Source organism: Ovis canadensis, chromosome 19 (genome assembly GCF_042477335.2).
Source record: "Ovis canadensis isolate MfBH-ARS-UI-01 breed Bighorn chromosome 19, ARS-UI_OviCan_v2, whole genome shotgun sequence".
In the NCBI taxonomy this organism is placed as follows: Eukaryota; Metazoa; Chordata; class Mammalia; order Artiodactyla; family Bovidae; genus Ovis; species Ovis canadensis.
Genome location: NC_091263.1, coordinates 66,904,084 through 66,922,819, shown reverse-complemented (window position 1 = coordinate 66,922,819; position 18,736 = coordinate 66,904,084). Strand labels below are relative to the sequence as shown.

The 18,736-nt window shown below is 49.7% G+C and overlaps 2 protein-coding genes and 1 long non-coding RNA gene across 8 annotated transcripts in view; 2 read left to right on the top strand and 1 right to left on the bottom strand.

Annotated features, from left to right (window-relative positions):
- The window catches only part of KLHL18 (kelch like family member 18), a 49,632-nt gene extending 44,075 nt beyond the window's left edge, over window positions 1-5,557 (top strand). For all 6 annotated transcript variants that reach the window (XM_069561626.1, XM_069561624.1, XM_069561625.1 and 3 more), the window contains 2 exons: window positions 1,513-1,624; window positions 2,350-5,557. In XM_069561626.1, the coding sequence (XP_069417727.1) occupies window positions 1,513-1,624; window positions 2,350-2,736 (499 nt within the window). In that variant the 3' untranslated portion in view covers window positions 2,737-5,557. The remainder of the gene's footprint in view (window positions 1-1,512; window positions 1,625-2,349) is intronic.
- A 1,855-nt stretch (window positions 5,558-7,412) lies between these two features.
- On the top strand, window positions 7,413-11,625 carry LOC138424537 (uncharacterized). Its single transcript, XR_011250841.1, has 2 exons — window positions 7,413-7,975; window positions 10,226-11,625. It is a non-coding gene; the product is annotated as an uncharacterized lncRNA (long non-coding RNA).
- A 2,663-nt stretch (window positions 11,626-14,288) lies between these two features.
- Window positions 14,289-18,368, bottom strand: LOC138424526 (15 kDa protein B-like). The gene is given in 5 exon segments (XM_069561613.1): window positions 14,289-14,961; window positions 14,963-14,992; window positions 15,572-15,664; window positions 17,343-17,444; window positions 18,134-18,368. Coding segments are annotated over 5 exon segments (519 nt in total). The 5' UTR covers window positions 18,314-18,368; the 3' UTR covers window positions 14,289-14,847.
- Between the last annotated feature and the right edge of the window lie 368 nt (window positions 18,369-18,736).

Genomic DNA, 18,736 nt, shown 5'->3' with positions numbered 1-18,736 from the left:
ATCAAACCCTGGTCTCCTGCATTCAGTAAAGAATCCAGGCAGATTCTTACTGTCTGAGCCACGAGGGAAGTCTAGCACCTGTACTTCCTTGCATGTAATAGGTATTTAATAACCTTTGATTAAATGAATGAATGATTAAATAAATTTTAAAAACAAATAGTCTGCATAGGTACTTGGAAACATTTGTTACTGCTCTGTACACTTAAATAAATCAACTCATTTTAATGGAAATGCAGGTGAAAGGGCATGGGAAATAGATGAATAGCACTTTCCAAAATGGGTAATATATGATTTTGGGGGAAGAAAAGTTACACATTAAATGGTTAAAGAAGCTTGGGAAACATTGATGTCTGTACCACCAGAGGCCTCGTCTTCCCATAACATATATTAACGTTTTAAACGACTGAAAAATTCTGCAGTAGAGAAACCTCTTTAATTTCACTGTATCTGTCACTATCCTGTGGTCTCATTTTGCGGAACACTCTTTGAAAAACACCAGCAAGGTTAGCCCAAGATTTTCATTTCAGTATTTTAATCTGCTTGTATTCAGTATTTGAACCCTACAGTATAAACACATTGGATCCATCACAGAGCTTTTAAGCCTTTATTCCACGCACTTAACCAACCTGTTAAGTGTCAGGCAGCGAGTGGGATGTCTAAGATGCTTAAGCAGCACCTCGTCTGCCGGGGCCGCTGCACGCAGCGATGGCCCTCCTCTGGGGGCCTGTGTCTGGAGCTCCTGGGTACAGAGTGGGGAGGGTTTCCATCTTCCCACGGCTGAGGGGACAGAGTCAGGTTGCAGAGATACCTTCTGAGGGGAAGTGTGCATCCCAGGAGAAGAGACAGCAGGGAGAGAGGCTTGCAGATAAGAAAGAGCTGCTGTGTGAGGTTGAGGAGCAGGTGTGGGTGGCAGAAGGTACAGCTGGAAAGGAGATGAGGACCCAGTGGCAAAGAAGCACGTTAAGGAACTTGGAGCCCGCCGTAGAGGAAGTAAGAGTCATCAGAGGACGTTCCGTGCCCAGGTGGGATGGGAATGATCTGAAAGCCAGGCCCCTCAAAGCAGGCAGTTGCAGTGGTCCCACAAGAGGCCACAGCCAGCGCAACAGTGGTGAAATGGGGACAAGCAATGACCAGGAGGCAAACCAGCGGAGATATGGTGACCACAGAATGTTGATGATGGAGAAGTGGTCTTAAAAAATTCTGAAACTATAAATCTAGCAGCTAGATGGCTGGTGGTCCCATTCACAAGACCAGAGGCATTAGGGAGGAGCAGATCTGTCAGAGAGGCCTTGCTTGGGCGTCCTGACTTTGAGTGCGTGGGCCTGAAGCTTAAGCAAAAGGCGGCAGCCAGAGTGACCTGAGCAGAGGTGGTGGAGGAGGCCGTAACAACTGGGGGGGTTGTCCAGGGTGGGACAGAACAGAGCATAGCTCCTCCAGATCCTCCTCCGCCGTCTTGGGAGGGCAGGACCCCCCGATCTCATGGCTCCTTTTCTCCTTTGCCTCTTCCTGAAGGTGGACAGTGGTGACCCCGATGAGCTCGAACCGCAGTGCCGCAGGGGTTACAGTCTTTGAGGGCAGGATCTACGTGTCGGGCGGCCACGACGGCCTGCAGATCTTCAGCAGCGTGAGTCTGGGCTCCTCCTGGGCTAAGGGCACCTACACTCCCTTTACCTGCGAGAGTTATTTTGAAAGGACGTTCTTTGGAAAAAGGCTCAGCCTGGCCACTTCTAGGGAAAGTGTCACCTCGGGGCCTCAGGCCATCTGCCACGTGCTCTGAAATGCCGCCTCGGAGCATGGGAACCCGTGTGCACAGAGAGGGTTAGAGTGTGGCCTTAGCACTCTCACTCCACCCTGGTCATCTCCTCAGCGAACAGCACCTGAGCCCTGCTGAATTTCCCACCCAGAGGAAGTGCAATCGTAGACAGAGTGGGAACGTGCAGATAGTTGCGTTCTTCTGGCCACTTGACTTGAAATTGCATTTATTTTAAAAAGAGCTCCAGAGCCATTGAGTGGTCATTCCACTGTCCGCCAGGGCTTCAGGGGGACCAGACGGTGGGGATCTCGGGAGACCCCGCACGCCCGCTGCTCTGTCACCACACAAAGCAAGCGCATCGCAGCAGCTCCTCGACTTCTTTCTGTGGGTGTAGACAGAGCTGGTGAGGCCAGGCCTTCTCCCTGTCGCCCATGCCTGTCATCTCACAAGCAGGTGTGCAGCTGAGGAACGTGGGCTTCGGGGCCAGGGCCCAGCCCGGCAGAGCTCCTCGTCCCCTCAGCCTCTCCCTGGGCACGGAGGGCAGCCGGGCCGCCGGCAGCCGAGCCTGGGCCTGACCACCCCTCTCCCTGCTGCAGGTGGAGCACTACAACCACCACACGGCCACGTGGCACCCGGCGGCCGGCATGCTCAACAAGCGCTGCCGCCACGGGGCTGCCTCCCTGGGAAGCAAGATGTTCGTGTGCGGGGGCTACGACGGCTCGGGCTTCCTCAGCATCGCTGAGGTGTACAGCTCAGTGGCGGACCAGTGGTGCCTGATCGTGCCCATGCTCACGCGCCGGAGCCGGGTCTCGCTGGTGGCCAGCTGCGGGCGGCTCTACGCCGTGGGGGGCTATGACGGACAGTCCAACCTGAGCTCGGTGGAGATGTACGACCCAGACACGGACCGCTGGACGTTCATGGCCCCCATGGCCTGTCACGAGGGCGGGGTCGGTGTGGGCTGCATCCCTCTGCTCACCATCTAAGGCGCAGGGGTGGGCCGTGGTGGGGCAGGGATCTGGTACAAACACAGGCAGCACTCCCTCCCGGGGACCGTCCCCCTGGGGAGAGGTGCTGGACCAGACGACAAGGTGAAACGTGAGCTCGCCGGAGGTCCAGGGTTTCAGGTGCTTAAGTCCTCCTTGGCTGTGCAGCCCTTGTGATCTTCAGGCCTGGGTGACCAAGATACACAGCGGGGGACAGAGCCCCTGTGGGTCCTGCCGCCGCTTACAGGGCGGCTCAGCTGGTCCACACATCCGCGGGCTCCATCCAAGCCCACCTCCCAGCCGCCGCAGCTCCGTGGGCTGCCCCTCTGCCGAGGGCTTTCCATCTTGACAGTCCTCACCCACCGCACACCAGCCATACCGTGGCCAGTTCGCAGGGGGGCGGCTGCAGTGGCTGAGGCCGCTGGAAACTGCCGGATGTGGCCGGGGGAGAGGGGACACAGGCCAGAGTTCCTCACTGTGAGCCTGCAGCATGGCAGGGCCAGCTGCACATGGGCCCCTGCGCCTCCTTCCATCCAAGGGCCCCGAGGATTCTTGTCTACATTGCTGAGCAAGCAGGGAGAACAGAAACTTTTCCTGTGTCTAATTTTGGGATTGCCACGAGGTCTTTTTCATCTTATTCGAGAGAAACCGAGGGAGAAGAAAAAAAAAAGATACTTGAAGGAAACTGAAGGAAAGTTAAAGCAACACTTGAAAGAAACTGGAGGAAAAATACTTTTTTCAAGTGAGCTTTTTTTTTTTGGCAAGAAGAAAACATAAAAGACACCAAGGGCAGTTATGTGTTTAAATGGAAAACCTCCACCCGCCATGAAAAGGGTGGTACCCGCTCCCACATTCTTCGGATCCCAGGGTCCCGAGGCCTCGTAGGGCACGCAGGGTTCCCTCTGAGCCCCCCGCGTGTCTGGAACCAGTGCACTCTCACCCTGTCCTGTAGCACGGTGCTCACGGGGTTTGTCTCCACACCCACTGTCAGAGGACTTTTTTAACTGTAGGCTTAGCGAGTTGGCTGTTACCGCCACCCTTCTAGGTGGGAGCTCCCAGCTTGTTGCCGGCGGCTCCGCGGGCCCCGGTGGTCCCCTCCTGTTGCCACTCGTGTTCCTCCCTTCCTTGACCAGATGCTCATTTGCCCACCTGTCCTCCTCGGATAGTTTTCCTCATCATGACGCTTCTGAGGCACATCGACCATTTGTACCTCGAGAACCTAACCAGGGACTTGGTCCTTCCACCAGCCCCGGGGCTGGCTTGATCCAGCCACCGCCTCTCCCCCGCCAGTCCGCTGCTCCCCCATCCACTTGCCAACTCCAGGGGTCTGGCCTCCCCTCCAGTCCTTGGCAGACCGACCAGCAAGGTGGACCTTTACACTCTCGCAAAGCCGGCTTTACAACCCAAAGAAGTAAAAGCCGAAAGAATCTCTTGCTGCTGCAAAGAACAGATTTTGTATTTCTTCCTATGATCTTAGCAAACGACCTCTTGACTCCACGCTCCTCCTTCGCCCTCCCTGAATAGGACCTTGACGTTGCACAGTGGGAAACCGACAGGAGGACACTTCTGTGACCAGTGCACTGGGCAGGGGAGCTGTTCCTCAACTGCTGCTGCCAAAATTAGGTTTTCCTAAAACTCTTCCAGTAGAGACTTAAGAGAGGATACGTTTCCAACGCGAGATTGGGTCTCAGGGTCCCAGTCTCTTCTTGGTTGGTCTCTTGCCCATCGCCGCCTCTGCCCGGGTGTCCTGGAAGCCCTTCAGAAAGGCAGGAAGTGGCATTCTGAGACATCTCTCCTACCCTGGGACCAGGAGGCTTATCAGTGTGTGCAATCGCCACATTTCCAGAGGAAGTACCTTTGACACCTGCCACTTAGGTGGAGCTGGGCCTCTGCTAAAAGCGCCCGAAAATGATGTTTTTATTTTAAAAGACTTAACAGTCTGATCAAGTCTAAGCCCAGGCTCACGGCGGAGCTCCAGCATTTCTCACTCCCTGTCTGTCTGCCTCTTGAGGTAGACTTGGAAGGAGGGTGGGGTCTGTGTTTCCTGTTAAGAGAGGAGTTTCCAATGCACATCTTATAAGCCCGTTCCTTTTGTGAATTTGCAACAGCACTGACAAGCCTGAGCTGTGAATGTGTTAAGAATCAGCAAGTGGGCCTCGCCAGGTCCTTAGGATGCTGATCCAGATTTTGCCATCGGGGTTGAGAGCTCAGTTTCCCACGATCTGCCACTCCTGTGGTGGCCTTCCTATACCCACTCCCACCTCCTGGCGCAGAAGTCATACTGCCACACCTGGGCTCAGTGTTTCCGAGTAAGGTGGTGCTTTGACTTGGGCTCTCAGCACAAGTGAGCCGACACCAACATTTCACGCTCTCCACAGTAGGTTCCTTAGTCCGATGGTCATAACTTTTCACAGGTGGCTGGTCTGACCCTTTGGTGTTGGAGCCTTTCCAGGAAAACCATGAAACGACATCACCCAGAGATACTGTGGAAAGAATGTGGGACAGACACTGAACAGTGAGCCCTGGGGTCCAGCCCAGCTCTGAGCAGAGGGCCGTGGCATCAGCCATCCTTGGGTATTTCCCCTTAGGTAATAACACAAGGAGCCTTCTCTTCTGGGTTTCATCTGAGAGCAAAGCCAGGATGGGAGCTGAAGACCAGCCTTTTGACTTGGCCACGGAGATGTGAGTAGGTAGGAATTCTGACTCTCCCTCCCCCCAATTTATTGTTTCCCAGAAAATTTTCATTCCTTTTATTTATAGAACGCATGTATTTTGTGTTAAGAAACCAAAGAGAAATAAAGAGTACGCTCCTAATACCTTCTTGCCCTTCCCTGATTTATTTGTTTCTTTTAATTAGAGGTGAATCATATTTTTATTGTAATTCAGTGTAAAAATATTGAACAAAGTGAAAATGTTTCTGTGAAAATAAGAAAAAAGCCTAACTGGATGGCAGATGTAGTTTTCAAAGAGACGTGTGTGTATTTTATAAGAATGGGTTCCGATGAAAAAATACGCAAAAAACTTCATGAACATGTTGCATGCTTGCTCCTGTCCATATCACCCCTTTCTTGGATCTCCCCCCTTTTCTTTACTCTGTGCCGTAAAACTCCACAAGAGTTCCCCAGCAGAATGTGACTGGCCTGTGACTGCCTGGAACCGAAACACCCAGCTCTTTTTTTTTTAATACTCCAAGCCAGAGGTACCTAGCTTTGGCACATGTAGAAGTCACTGGAAAGGTTTTAAACCACAGATTGACCCCCTTCCCAGAGACCGGTTCCCTCGGACTGGAGCACAGCTCAGGTCCCTATGCAGGCAAGTCTCCACCATGGCTCATAGGCTCATCCCTGTGTGAGAACCGGGCCCCTGTGTATAGTTTCCACTTCCCCAGATGGAGCCACGTTCCACATCTGTCTCCCTGAGACTGCACGCTGGTTACTGTGGTGGTGGACCTTAGGACAGTGCATCCACACTCTTCCTAAAGTCAGCTGTTGGCCAGTCTCATCCAGTGGGTAATGATTACACTCTCGGATGACAATTAAGGTTTTGGAAGGGTATGTCACTCCCCCATACACCCCACCAGCACTGTTGATTCTCTCTTGGTCATCTCAGTAAGTAACCTCCACACTCAGGCTCTTGTGCCCGTTACTACCAGGTAACGTGGCTCATTTTAGCATAAAGAAATGATCTCAAAAGAACTGAGCAACTGACCCTATCTCATCAACTAGCCGATAGTATTGTCAAGAACCGAGGCCAGATCTCCACGCTCACTGTCCAGTTCAGCTGAGGGGAGCAGTGCTTTCGTCCTCTGGAGCAGCTGATCCTGCGAGCCCGCAGCGTGGAGGCCTGCTGCCCAGCACCATGACGGGCCTTTGAGAAGCAGGCTGGGCAGTGAGGGAGAGAGAAGAAACCATGTTTGGATTATGGAAACAGGTACCTTTGTGTCGAAACAGGAGACCAGATTAGCTGTGGGAGAAAGGCCAAATGCCTGTGATGTGCTAACAGCCCTTTCCGTGTAACCTACACCACTTTGCTCAGAACCAGAGACCCTAGGAGCACAGGGTAGCCCGAGCAGCTCTGGCTCGGCTCATCTGCTTGACTTTCCGTTTCCCTGTTGTTGTTCACTGAACTCCTCTGCCTTCACAACTAGCAACAGAGCCCACTCCTCTTCACCCCAAAGACCAGCGGCACTGGTTTTTACTGCTGCTCACAATAACATAGTTTTACCCAACCGAAAAATGGCAGGGGAATCTCACGGTTCTTACCAATTATCTCCCAGGCTTACTATTCCCTATTTCATCTCAAGTGATGACACACAATGTTTTTCTCTAGTGGAGCTCGGTTCCCTGTTTAACTCTTTTTCTAGGTTTGCCGTTCGGGGTAAAAATGCAGACCACCTAGCGGGGCAGAGAAGGCTGCTGTGGTCTGGCCTCTCTGGTTGGCCTGGTACGTCTCCTCCACGCTTGTTTCTAACGGAACCCCAGCTGGGCAGTGGCCTGTGTGCTTGTCTCACTCATGAGATGGTGAGCTCCTTGAGTCACCCCTATTGTGTGTCAGCGCCGGACACATAGAACAGACACAACCATTATTTTCTTGAAGAACTTGAGGGCAGTCAGGTATATGCAGATCCAAAGTTCACCTAATCATGCTTCCTAGTTTCCCTTTGTTTTGCATCACTGGGTTTTTAAAAATAATTTTATTGAGGTATAATTTATTCACTCATTCTAAGTGTGCAGTTCAATAGTTTGTAGTAAATGTGCAGAGTTGTGCCACCATTGCCGCTGCCCCGCGTTACGATATTTTCATCACTGCATAAAGTTTCCTGGTGCCCATATGCAGTTTGTCCCCATTCTCACCCTCATCCTTGGGCAACCACTATTTTGCTTTCTGTTTCTGTGGATTTCCTTGTTCTAGATGTTTCATATAAATGGGATCATACAATATGTGGTCTTTTGTGTCTGGCTGCTTTCCTTGGAGTACTGTTTTTGAGATTCATTGATGGCATAGAAGGTATTGGTAGTTTGTTCTTTCTATTTTATTGTTCCTGTGAATAGTATTCCGCTGTAAGCATATACCACATTTTGTTTATCCACTGTTTTTTTCACCAATTGATCAATGTTTAATTTGTTTCCAGTGTGGGGCTTTTATGAACAGTACTGCTATGATGTACAAGTTTTTGTTCTCATACATTTTCATTCCTCAGGTAGACTGTTAGGAGCAGAATTGCTGGATCATACATACGGTAAGCTTACATTTAACCTTTTAAGAAACTGACCATTTGTAAAAAAAAAAAACAACTGACCATTTGTATTTCTCTAATGGCTAATGGTTTTTGAGCATCTTTTCATGTTCTTGTTAGCCATTTGTATATCTGTAATAAAATATCTACTGAAAACTTACCCTTGGTTAGTTGGGTCATATGTCTTATTGAGTTAAAGAATTCTTTACATATTCTAGATACAAATCCTTTATCCGATAAATGATTTGCAAATGTCTTCTCCCAGCCTGTAGCTCATCGTTTCATTTTCTTAATAGTATTGAAAAATAATATCTTAATAGTGTTGTAGAAGTTTTTAATTTTGATTAAGTTTAGTTTTATAAATTCTTTTATGGATTGTACTTTTTGGTGTCATATCTTAAGAGTTTTGCCTAACCCAAGGTCATGAAGAAATTCTTCTAGAAGTTTTATAATTGTAGCTTTTGTGTAGGTGTAGAATCCATTCAAGTTAATTTTAAAATTCATTTTGTGTCTGTGTGTGTGTGTGTGTGTGTGTATCCATTTGTCCCAGCACATTTGTTGCAAAGGCTATCTCTTCCTCCATTGAATTGCTTTGGTACCTTTGTTGAAATCAGTTAACCATAAATATAAGGGTTTATTTCTAGACTCTCAGTTCTGTTCCACTGATCTATATGCCTGTCCATGAGCCAACAGAATAGTACTGAGCTTTCCAGCTTTAAAGTAAGTCTTAAAAATAGATAATGTAAGTCCTCCAGCTTTGTTATTTTAAAAAATCCTTTTGAATATTTTAGGTACTTTGCATTCCGATTAGCTTTTATAGATCAGCTTGTCAGTTTCTACAAAAAGCTTCCGGGGTTTTTAAGAGATGCTGTGTTGAATGCACAGATCAGTTTGGAGAGAATTAGCATGCTGACAATGCAAAGTCTTCCAGTCCATGAGCATGGAATGTTTGTCATTTGTTTAGATCTTCCTTGATTTCTCCCAGCAATATTTTCTCATTTTTGAAGTGTTGCACTTCCTTCTGTTAAGTTGATCCTAACTGCTTTTGTTTTTTATGCTGTGTGGATGGAACTACACTGACTTAATTGTATTTGGGGAGGTGTTTTTTTGCTAGTATATAGAAATGCCATTGGTTTTTTGTATATTGATCTTGTATCCTGTGACGTTGCCAAACTCATTCATTAGTTACTCTTTCTTTCTTTTTTAGCTGTGCTGCACAGCTTGAAGGATGTTCCCCAACCAGGGATTAAACCTGAGCCGTGGCAGTGAAAGCCCCAAATCCTAACCACTAGACCACCGGGGATCTGCTAACTACTACACTACCAGGAAATTCCCTTTAAAGTCTTTATCCTTAAAAAAATTTTTCACATATGTGTATTCCTTGGGATTTTCTACGCATATGATATTCCATCTGTGAATAAAGATAGTTTTATCTTTCCAATACAGATGCCTTTAATTTTTTCCTGCTTTGTTGCACTGGCTAGAACCTCCAGTATAGGGAGTTCCCTGGTAACCTCGTAGTTAGGACTCAGAGCTCTCACTGCCATGGCCTGGGTTCAATCCTGGTTGGGGAATAGATCCCACAAGCTGTGTGCTCTGGCTCAAAAAAAAAAATAGAAAAGAACCTGCCATACAGTGTGGTATATAAATGGCACAAATAGACATGGTTGCCTTGTTCTTAGTCTTAGGTAGGAAAACATAATCCTTCACCAGTGAATATGTTAAGCTGTGGGGTTTTCATCAGTGACCTTTTTCAAGTTAAGGAAATTGCATTGTATTCTTACTTAGTTGAGGTTTTGTCATGAATAGGTATTAGATTTCATCAGATGCTTTTCCTGCACCTATCAGCTTTTCCTGTCCTTTGAGCTGTTAATACAGTATATAACATTAGTTGATTTTCAAGATACTGATACAACCTTGAGTTCCTAGAATAAATCCCACTCAGTCATGGTGTATAATCCTTTATATGTTGCTGAATGGCTTGCTGATATTTTTTAAAGGAGTTTTTTATAATACATCTGTGTTCACTAGAGCTATATTCTGTGGTTTTCTTTTCTTGTGATGTCGTTGGCCAGTGGTACTGGCCTCATAGAATGAGTGAAGTGTTTCCTCCTTCTTTATTTCTGTAAGAGTTTGTGAAGAAGTAGTATTTTTTTTTTTAATATTTGTTAGAATTCACCAGTGAAGCCATCTGGGCCTGTTATTTGAAGGATGATTCTAAATTTCTAATTCAGATTTTTCACTTGTCTCCAGGTCCCCTGAGGGTGGATACCCACTTCTCTTAGGAGATTGGAATGATTGATGTTTTGATACAACATAAAAGAATCTCAAAATAATGATGCTTAGTGAAAGAAGCTGGTCAAAAAAGGAGGACATTGCCGTGTGCTATGTCTTGGTCTGTTCAGGCTGCAGTAAAAATTACCAAAGACTGACCGGCTTATAGACAGCAGAAGTTTATTTCTCACAATTCTGGAGGATGGGGAGTTCAAGATGAAGGGACTGGCAGATTCAGTGTCTAGTGAGGCCCCGCTTCCTGGTTCACAGACAGCCGTCTTTTTGCTGTATGTCTTCACATGACAGGGATGGCATGCGAGCTCGCCACAGTCCCTTTTATAACATCAGTTATCCCAGAGCCCTCATGACCTAATATCAATACATCCCAAATGCCCAGTCTGCAAACACCATTACTTTAGAGGTTAGGATTTCAGCATGTGAATTTTGAGGGAATACAAACCTCCAGTTTAGAGCAGATTTCCATTTATATAGAACTCTGCCCAGCACTTCATGGCAAATAGATGGGGAAACAATGGAAACAGTGACAGACTTTAGTTTTCTTGGGCTCCAAGTGGACAGTGACTGCAGCCATGAAATTAAAAGACACCTGCTCCTTGGAAGAAAAGCAGTGACCAACATATTAAAGAGCAGAGACATTACTTTGCCGAGAAAGGTCCAGACGTCTAGTCAAAGCTATGGTTTTTCCAGTAGTCATGCATGGATGTGAGAGCTGAACCATAAAGAAGGCCGAGCGCCGAAGAATTGATGCCTTCAAACTGTGGTGCTGGAGAAGACTCTTGAGAGTGCCTTGGACTGCAAGGAGATCAAACCAGTCAGTCCTACAGGAAATCAGCCCTCAATATTCATTGGGAAGACTGATGCTGAAGCTCCAATCCTTTGGCCACCTGATGGGAAGGGCTGACTCATTAGAAAAGGCCCTGGTGCTGGGAAAGATTGAAGGCAGGAGAAGGGGACGACAGAGAATGAGATGGTTGGATGGCATCAGCGACTCGATGGTCATGAGTTTGCTCAAGCTCCAGGTTGTTGAAGGACAGGGAAGCCTGACATGTTGCGGTTCACAGGGTCACAAAGAGTCGGAGACGACTGAGTGAACAACAAGCAGAAAATGTAAACTAACGTAGCAACAGAAAGATCGCGGAGTGCCTGAGGACAGCAGGGTTGATGAGGAGGCCGTTGGGGAGGACTCAGAATTTAAAGGGTGTGAGGAGACCCTGGAGGGATGGTGGGTATGTGCACTATCTTGTGGGGATGGTTTCACAGATTGTACATTATGTCAGACTTATCAAATGTGTACTTTGAATATGTGCAAGTTATTCTATGTCAATTACAGCTCAATAAAGCAGTTTAAACAAGAAAAAGTTGGACACTGATTTGCACTGTGGCCCCAAGGTTTAGTGTCTCTTCTGGGCTCCAGATCCTGGGGTGCACTTCAGGCCGAGATGATGAGGGGACCTGTGGACCCCAAGGGCTCTCTGGTCTCCATCAAGTGGAGAAAAACCCAGCTTAGCAGGTCCTTTGCTCGAGTCTAACACAAGCATTTTCCTTGATATAACATTGTCTTCAGATTTACCTTAAAGGCTGTACAATATGCAATCCAGTGAGTATAACACAAATTACTTAACCATTCCTCTAGTGGCTGGGCACTCAGGCCATTCCCTATTTCCAAGTAGCATAAATAAAACTGCCAGAAGAGCAATATTGCTTAACTGCTGTCTACAATCCTAGATAGTAATTTAGCAATATATTAAGTTCTTAACATGCTCATACACTCTGATACTATTTCCATTCGAGGAACTTATTTTTATCTCAGCATTGTTTAAAAACAAAGCAAAAAAACGGAAAAAACTTCAACAGCAGGAGTAACTTAAATAAATGGAGGTCTAGTCACCCAATGGAGCATAAGACAGAAAAAAAAGAAAAAATGTGAGCCAATAGTGACTGAAGTGTATTGGCTGATAGGTTAAATGAAAACAAGCTGGTTGTAAAATGGGACACAAAATGACCATGGTCATTTTTTCTTTTAAAAAATAAAGCTCACATCATATCTGTCTATGGTGATGGTGGTTTAGTCGCTAAGTCCTGTCCAGCTCTTGTGACCCCATGGACTGTATGTAGCCTGCCAGGTTCCTCTGTCCATGGGATTCTCCAGGCAAGAATACTGGAGTGGGTGGCCATTTCCTTCTCCAGGGGATCTCCCCGACTCAGGAATTGAACCTGGGTCTCCTGCATTGCAGGCAGATTCTTTACCAGCTGAACTATAAGTATCTGTATAGGGAGTGAAAGTTGATTTCTGAAGACATTTAGATGTTAACCTAGAGGTCTGTTCACTCATTGTGTTCCCACGGCCAGCCCCGGTGAATTCTCCCTTCTCAGTCTTGCTCTGATGGCTCTGAAGACTTTCAGAAGCTGCCAAGGCCAAGAGGCTGAGCTGTGTTTGGTGCCGTCTCAGGGCCTGCTCATGCTGGCTAGGAGAATGCAGCAGGGCAGCCCAGCAGACTGGGACCTGGTGGCTGGTCCCATAGGCCTGCCTCTCGCTGGGTACAGTATGATGGGCCAGCTTCCCCGACCGTGTGTGATGGGGCATTGACTGCTACAGATGAGTCTTGAACCTCCGGGGAGAAGTTGCTGAGCCCCGTTAGTGTCCAGGGCCCCACAGAAGACCTGGCTGAGGCCTGGGAGTACTCTCTCGGGCTGGAGGTCAGGCAAGGGAGTGATAGATGGTGTGCCTCGGCTCTGGCACCTCCTGTGAGGCTACAAGGGCCTTCTCCAGGTGAACATCATCACCCACCACAGAGAGATGGTCTGCGGTCTAGTTTATCCTGGTCCACACAAACCTGCCCATTTCCCACCTGAGGGTCACTCCCTCAATTTAGATTTAGATTACATACTCATAGATTTAGATTACAAGGGGGTTGGAGTGTGGACTACAGTCGAGTCAACCAATTTCCTTGAGGCATAGTTTTCTCACTAAAAGTTGCTGGTGATGCATGCACCTTGCAATACTGTTCTAAGACCTGAGAAGTGTGTTTCCGTTCACTGGGAAGTAGCGATCATGAATCATGGCTATTATCATTAATAGGAGTCCTTGGCTTCCCTGTGCTGTTGCTTAGTCACTCAGTCATGTCCGTCTCTTTGCAGCCCCATAGACTGTAGCCCACCAGGCTCCTCTGTCCATGGAATTCTCCAGGCCAGAATACTGGAGTTCGTGGCTTCTCCTTTCTTCAGGGGATCTTGCCAACCCAAGAAGTGAACCAGGGCAGATTCTTTACCAGGTGAGCTACCAGGGAAGCCCTGGCTGAAAAAACCCATTCCCCCGAGGGGCTCTACTCCATGGCCCCTCAAATGAGAGCGTTTCCCACAGATACTTCTCTAGCAAAGACTTGAAAAGGGGGGCCTACTGGTAAGAAGAAAAGGGCTCTCATCCACTCAACAAGTATTTACTGAGCAACTGCCATGTGCCAGGCCCTCTTCTCAGGGCTGGATGGATCAGGAACCGAGACCAACTCTCTCCAAAACCAGACTCTCCCTGAGAGACAGCAGAGAGTCTGAGCAAGGCTCAGGTCCTTGGGTGGATGAGGCTGCCATCAGCTGGATTGGGCTGGGATAGTCACTAAGAAGGGCGGTCTGGAGGGAAGATTCTGAGTGGGTGGCGCCCCTGGGACGTCCATGGGGTAGCGTCTATGAGGCCATCTGACGTGCGAGTCTGGGGATCCGGAAGAGGTTCTGGCTGGAGCTTTATGATAAAGGAGGAAGAATAAAAGTAGCTGAGAGGAAGGAAAGGTGGTTCCAGAATAGCCTGGGGGCAGGTTACTTTGCCTTCTTGAGCTCCCAGGATGGCCCTCAGATGGCGCCCCTCATTATCCCGTTTCTCGTCATTGTCCCTGCCCTGACTGCAGGGAGTCTGTGTGCCCCAAGATGCACAGTGGAATCTCACCCCCAGGACCTGCCTCCTTGGTCTCTTCCTCCCAAGTCCAGCTGGCTCATCCCTGACACTTGATTCATTCACTTATTCACATAATCGTTTAACTTAGAAACTTTTTATTGAGCTTCACTCCTGGCGCTCTCAGTAGAGGATGCCCTGGCCCCCTCTTGGGGGTGCTAGATATATGAAGGGACATTTCATTGTCACAGTGACTGGGCAGGGAACAGGGGCACTCAGGGTCCTGCCCAGAAAGAACTGCCCTCCCGGGATTCGGGAGCACTTGGCAGAGAAACTCCCTCCCAGCCCCCTGTAGCTGGCACAGGAGGGCCCGCTGGGAGGAGAGACAGTGCTCTGTAGCCTGGGACCCAGCTGGTACTTGCCAGCGTGGTTTGAGGATCGTGACTGCACCACGGACCGGAGAAGAGCAGAGAGGCTTCCCCGGGGAGGTGACTTGGGACCTGTGCCTGGCAGGGTGTGGAGCATCCACAGGCACAGGATGGGCAGGAAGTCCCCGGCAGAGGGAAGCAGGTATCCAAGGCTGAGGGGTGAGGGTGGGCTCGTTTACCGGCCAGGTAATGCAAAGGGCAGCAGAGCAAGAGAATGGGTGGGAATCGCAGCTCGCTGTGGGCTTGCAGGGCATCCCTTCCCTTCTCCAGCCCTAGAAATTCCTCAGGATGTTGGAGAGGATGTCGTACTTGGCTCTCTCGTACAGGTCCCTGGCCGCAGGTGGCAGGTTGGAGCTGTCAAGTTGTGGAGGGTCTTCCCCCCGGAAGACTCAGCAGAGTCCTCCCCCGGCGGCGGGGCTGCAGAAGTGATGCGGCGGTGAGCGCCCTCATCGATCGCCTCCCCGCTTCCTGTCCCGCGTGTGGCCCCTCTCTCCCCAGGTGGGGATGAGTCTGGAGGCCCAGGCAGTGACCTTGGTGATGGCGCTGGAGGGGACCCCAGTCAGGCCCAGAGGGGCTAGGAACGCCTGCCAGTCTTGTCCACCCCGGCTATTGCACTCACTCACCGGGAGGCTCCACCTCCGGCTTGTCTTCCCGAAAGTGGTATGGGGAGGCGGGTTACCAGAGCTCAGGGCCCAGAGAACAGCCCCTGGAAGACTGAGTCCCCTCCCAGCCCCAGGAGGAGGCCATCAGTTCCTGTCCCCATCCCCTTCTACCAGACGACTAGCCGTCAATCATCAAGGTCTGGCCACGCCTCTCCCCTCCAGACTACTTGCGTTTAGACCGGTTCAGTTTCCAGGGCTAAGGGCTGGGACCTCCAGAACTGAGGTTCCACGTGCCTAACTCAGTGGCCCAGGTGAGGGACCCTCGATCACGGGGGTCACCGGGCAGAGCGCCGCTGAGACTGGAACTGGGGCAGGTGAGGGCGCAGGGGCTCACCTCTGGCTCCAGCTCACGGTCCGGCACGCAGTTGAGCGACAGGAGGCGGAGTTGCCGCAGCATGAAGAAGGAGCCGGTGCAGTTCCGCTCTTCCTGCCGGGGAGCAAGCACACTGGCTGCAGCGGACGGCGCCCTCGCCCAGGTCCCCCGACTCCCGAGCTCCAATCCGCCCGCTAGACGCCGGAGGGAGCAGCGGTCGCTGGGGACACCCGGGCAGGCTCCGTGCGCGCCCGATAACATTGACTTTCCTGCAAGTTCTTACACGGGAAATGGTCTCCATAAATTAGCCGAGAGAGAGTAATATTGTTTAAAACACTCGTGTGTACATCAAAAAGGCACCGAAGATGACACACCAACAGTTAATGTTGTCTCCTGAGTAGTAGGGATGCAGATTTTTTGTTTCTTACTTCGCTTCTCTAAATTTTGTTAGTTTGCTATAATAAAATATTTTCCTAATTTTAGAAAAGCAGTTATCTGTTCAGTTCAGTTCAGTGGCTCAGTCGTGTCTGACTCTTTGCGACCCCATGAACGGCAGCTCGCCAGGCCTCCCTGTCCATCACCAACTCCTGGAGTCCACCCAAACCCATGTCCATTGAGTCGGTGATGCCATCCAACCATCTTATCCTCTGTCGTCCCCTTCTTCTCCTGCCTTCAATCTTTCCCAGCATCAGGGTCTTTTCAAATGAGTCAGCTCTTCGCATCAGATGGCCAAAGTATTGGAGTTTCAGCTTTACCATCAGTCATTCCAATGAATACCCAGGACTGTTCTCCTTTAGGATGGACTGGCTGGATCTCCTTGTAGTCCAAGGGACTCTCAAGAGTCTTCTCCAACACCACAGTTCAAAAGCATCAGTTCTTCGGCGCTCAGCTTTCTTTATAGTCCAACTCTCACATACATACATGACCACTGGAAAAACCATAGCCTTGACTAGACGGACCTTTGTTGGCAAAGTAATGTCTCTGCTTTTTAATATGCTGTCTAGGTTGGTCATAACTTTCCTTCCAAGGAGTAAGCGTCTTTTAATTTCATGGCTGCAGTCACCATCTACAGTGATTTTGGAGCCCAGAAAAATAAAGTCAGCGGTTATCTGGGTGGATTACAAAAGCATCAACAAAAACTAAAAAAAAATTTATGCTTTTCAACTGTGGTGTTGGAGAAGACTCTTGAGAGTCCCTTGGACTGCAAGGAGATCCAACCAGTCCATCCTAAAGAAAATTAGTCCTGAATATTCATTGGAAGGACTGATGCTGAAGCTGAAACTCCAATACTTCGGCCACTTGATGCAAAGAACTAACTCATTGGAAAAGACCCTGATGCTGGGAAAGATTGAAGGCAGGAGAAGGGGACGACAGAGGGTGAAATATTTGGATGGCATCACTGACTCATGGACATGAGTGTGAGTAAGCTCCAGGAGCTGTTGATGGACAGGGAGGCCTGGCGTGCTGCAGTCCATGGGGTCACAAAGAGTCAGACATGACTGACTGACTGAACTGAACTGATGTGGATTATGGTCCCCCTTTGTTCTTTCTCTTTTAATATTTAGTCACTTCTTTTAGTGTGTATTGCTTTTCTAATAAGGATGGACAATTTGTAGTAAGAAAAAGCCATAAGGAAAAACCCAATTTAAAAAAAAAAGCTTCCACAGTCAAACCTCACCTGTCTGTGGATGGGTGGAAGCAAACTCGGCCTCCGGGAAGGAGGTGAGAGAGAGGGGAGATTCCTTGTCCTGCTCATTGGGGCAGGGAGCCAGGGGATGGATGGGAGACTCACCCCGCCCTCCCTGAAAGGACACTGTCGGGGTCTTCGGCGGTACCGGAACAGGAAACACACAGTCTCTTTAATCCTGAAGTTGAGCGGGATCGTGGTCGAGTTCTAAAGAAGCAGGAGAAGAGTCACGGTCATCTCCCTTTTACACAGGAGAGAACAAAGGCAGGGAGGAGAGAGATCACAGTTCCAAGTTGACAGGGCTTGCCCGAGGTCTGCACTTCCCACCTAAGAGAGGCGGCCGCTTCAAACAGCCTCAGCAGAGACTGAAGGCAAGCAGGGCTTCTGGAAACCAGCAGAGGCCACCACTTCATGGCTGGACCGCCTTGAGGGGTCACCTCCCATCTCTGCACCTCAATCTCCTCTTCTGTGACAAAGGACCTAGAATACTTGCCTCCCAACTGCCAGGAGAGAGGTAAGGGGGTGGGAAGGGGGACCCTGGAAGGCCCTGGTGAGGTGCCTTCTGGTGGGACCAGTCTGGCTCCTGTCCATCCTTTGAAACAGCTCTGCTTACTCCTTCAAGTCCAGGGCCTGAGAGCAGAATGGACTCCCAGACCCCACATTCCACCTTTGGGCAAATGCCGGAATTGATCAGCTAGCCAGCTGCCAGGCCAGAGAGAGAGTACCAGTCTCCATTTTACCTTCTGAGTAGAGAAACATTATAGTAATAACACCAGCATCTGCTGTTAACCAAGCACTTTGTGCCTGTTTGGGGCGCTCGCTCCTGCCTGCTGGCCTCATGGGATGTTGTGAGGTAGGTGGTACCCGCTCCCCAGGCTTGAGACCCTGACCCTCACCAAACCAGGTGGCGGCGGGGTGCTTTCCAGCAGGCCAAAGATGCGCTGTCCTCGCCGCCCCTGGTTGAAGAACTTCAGGGCCTGGGTGACAATCTCTTCATAGCTCAGACCATGCTGGGCCACACAGGCCACGGCTGCCAAGCCTGCTACCAGCACCAGTGCCTTCCAAGCCCCTGCCATCGTCCCTTCTCGGATCCTCTGCCACTTGCGGCCCCTTTTAGGTGGTAATCACGCAGCCTTGCCCAAGGCCTGCTGGCGACATGCAGGGGCTGAGGCCTTCCTGAAAGGGGCCTCTCTTTTCCTTTGCTAGGCACCCAGTGTTGGCCAACATTCCAAAATACCAGTGACTAAGAGGCAAGTAGGATTGGGCAATAGGCCTAGGAGTGAGGCAGCCCCGAGCTGGGGGCAGGAGACCAGTGCGATGCTGGGCACGACCCTTCACTCTGGTCTCAGTGGCCGTCTCTCCCCCCACCCTGTGCCACAGGGAGGCCACCTGTGGCTCTGATACTCCAGGACCCCGTGCCATCTCTTACCTGGTTGGTGTGGTTTGGTTCCAAAACAGCTGCCTAGGATCCATGAGTTCTCTGCGTGACCGCTTCTCAG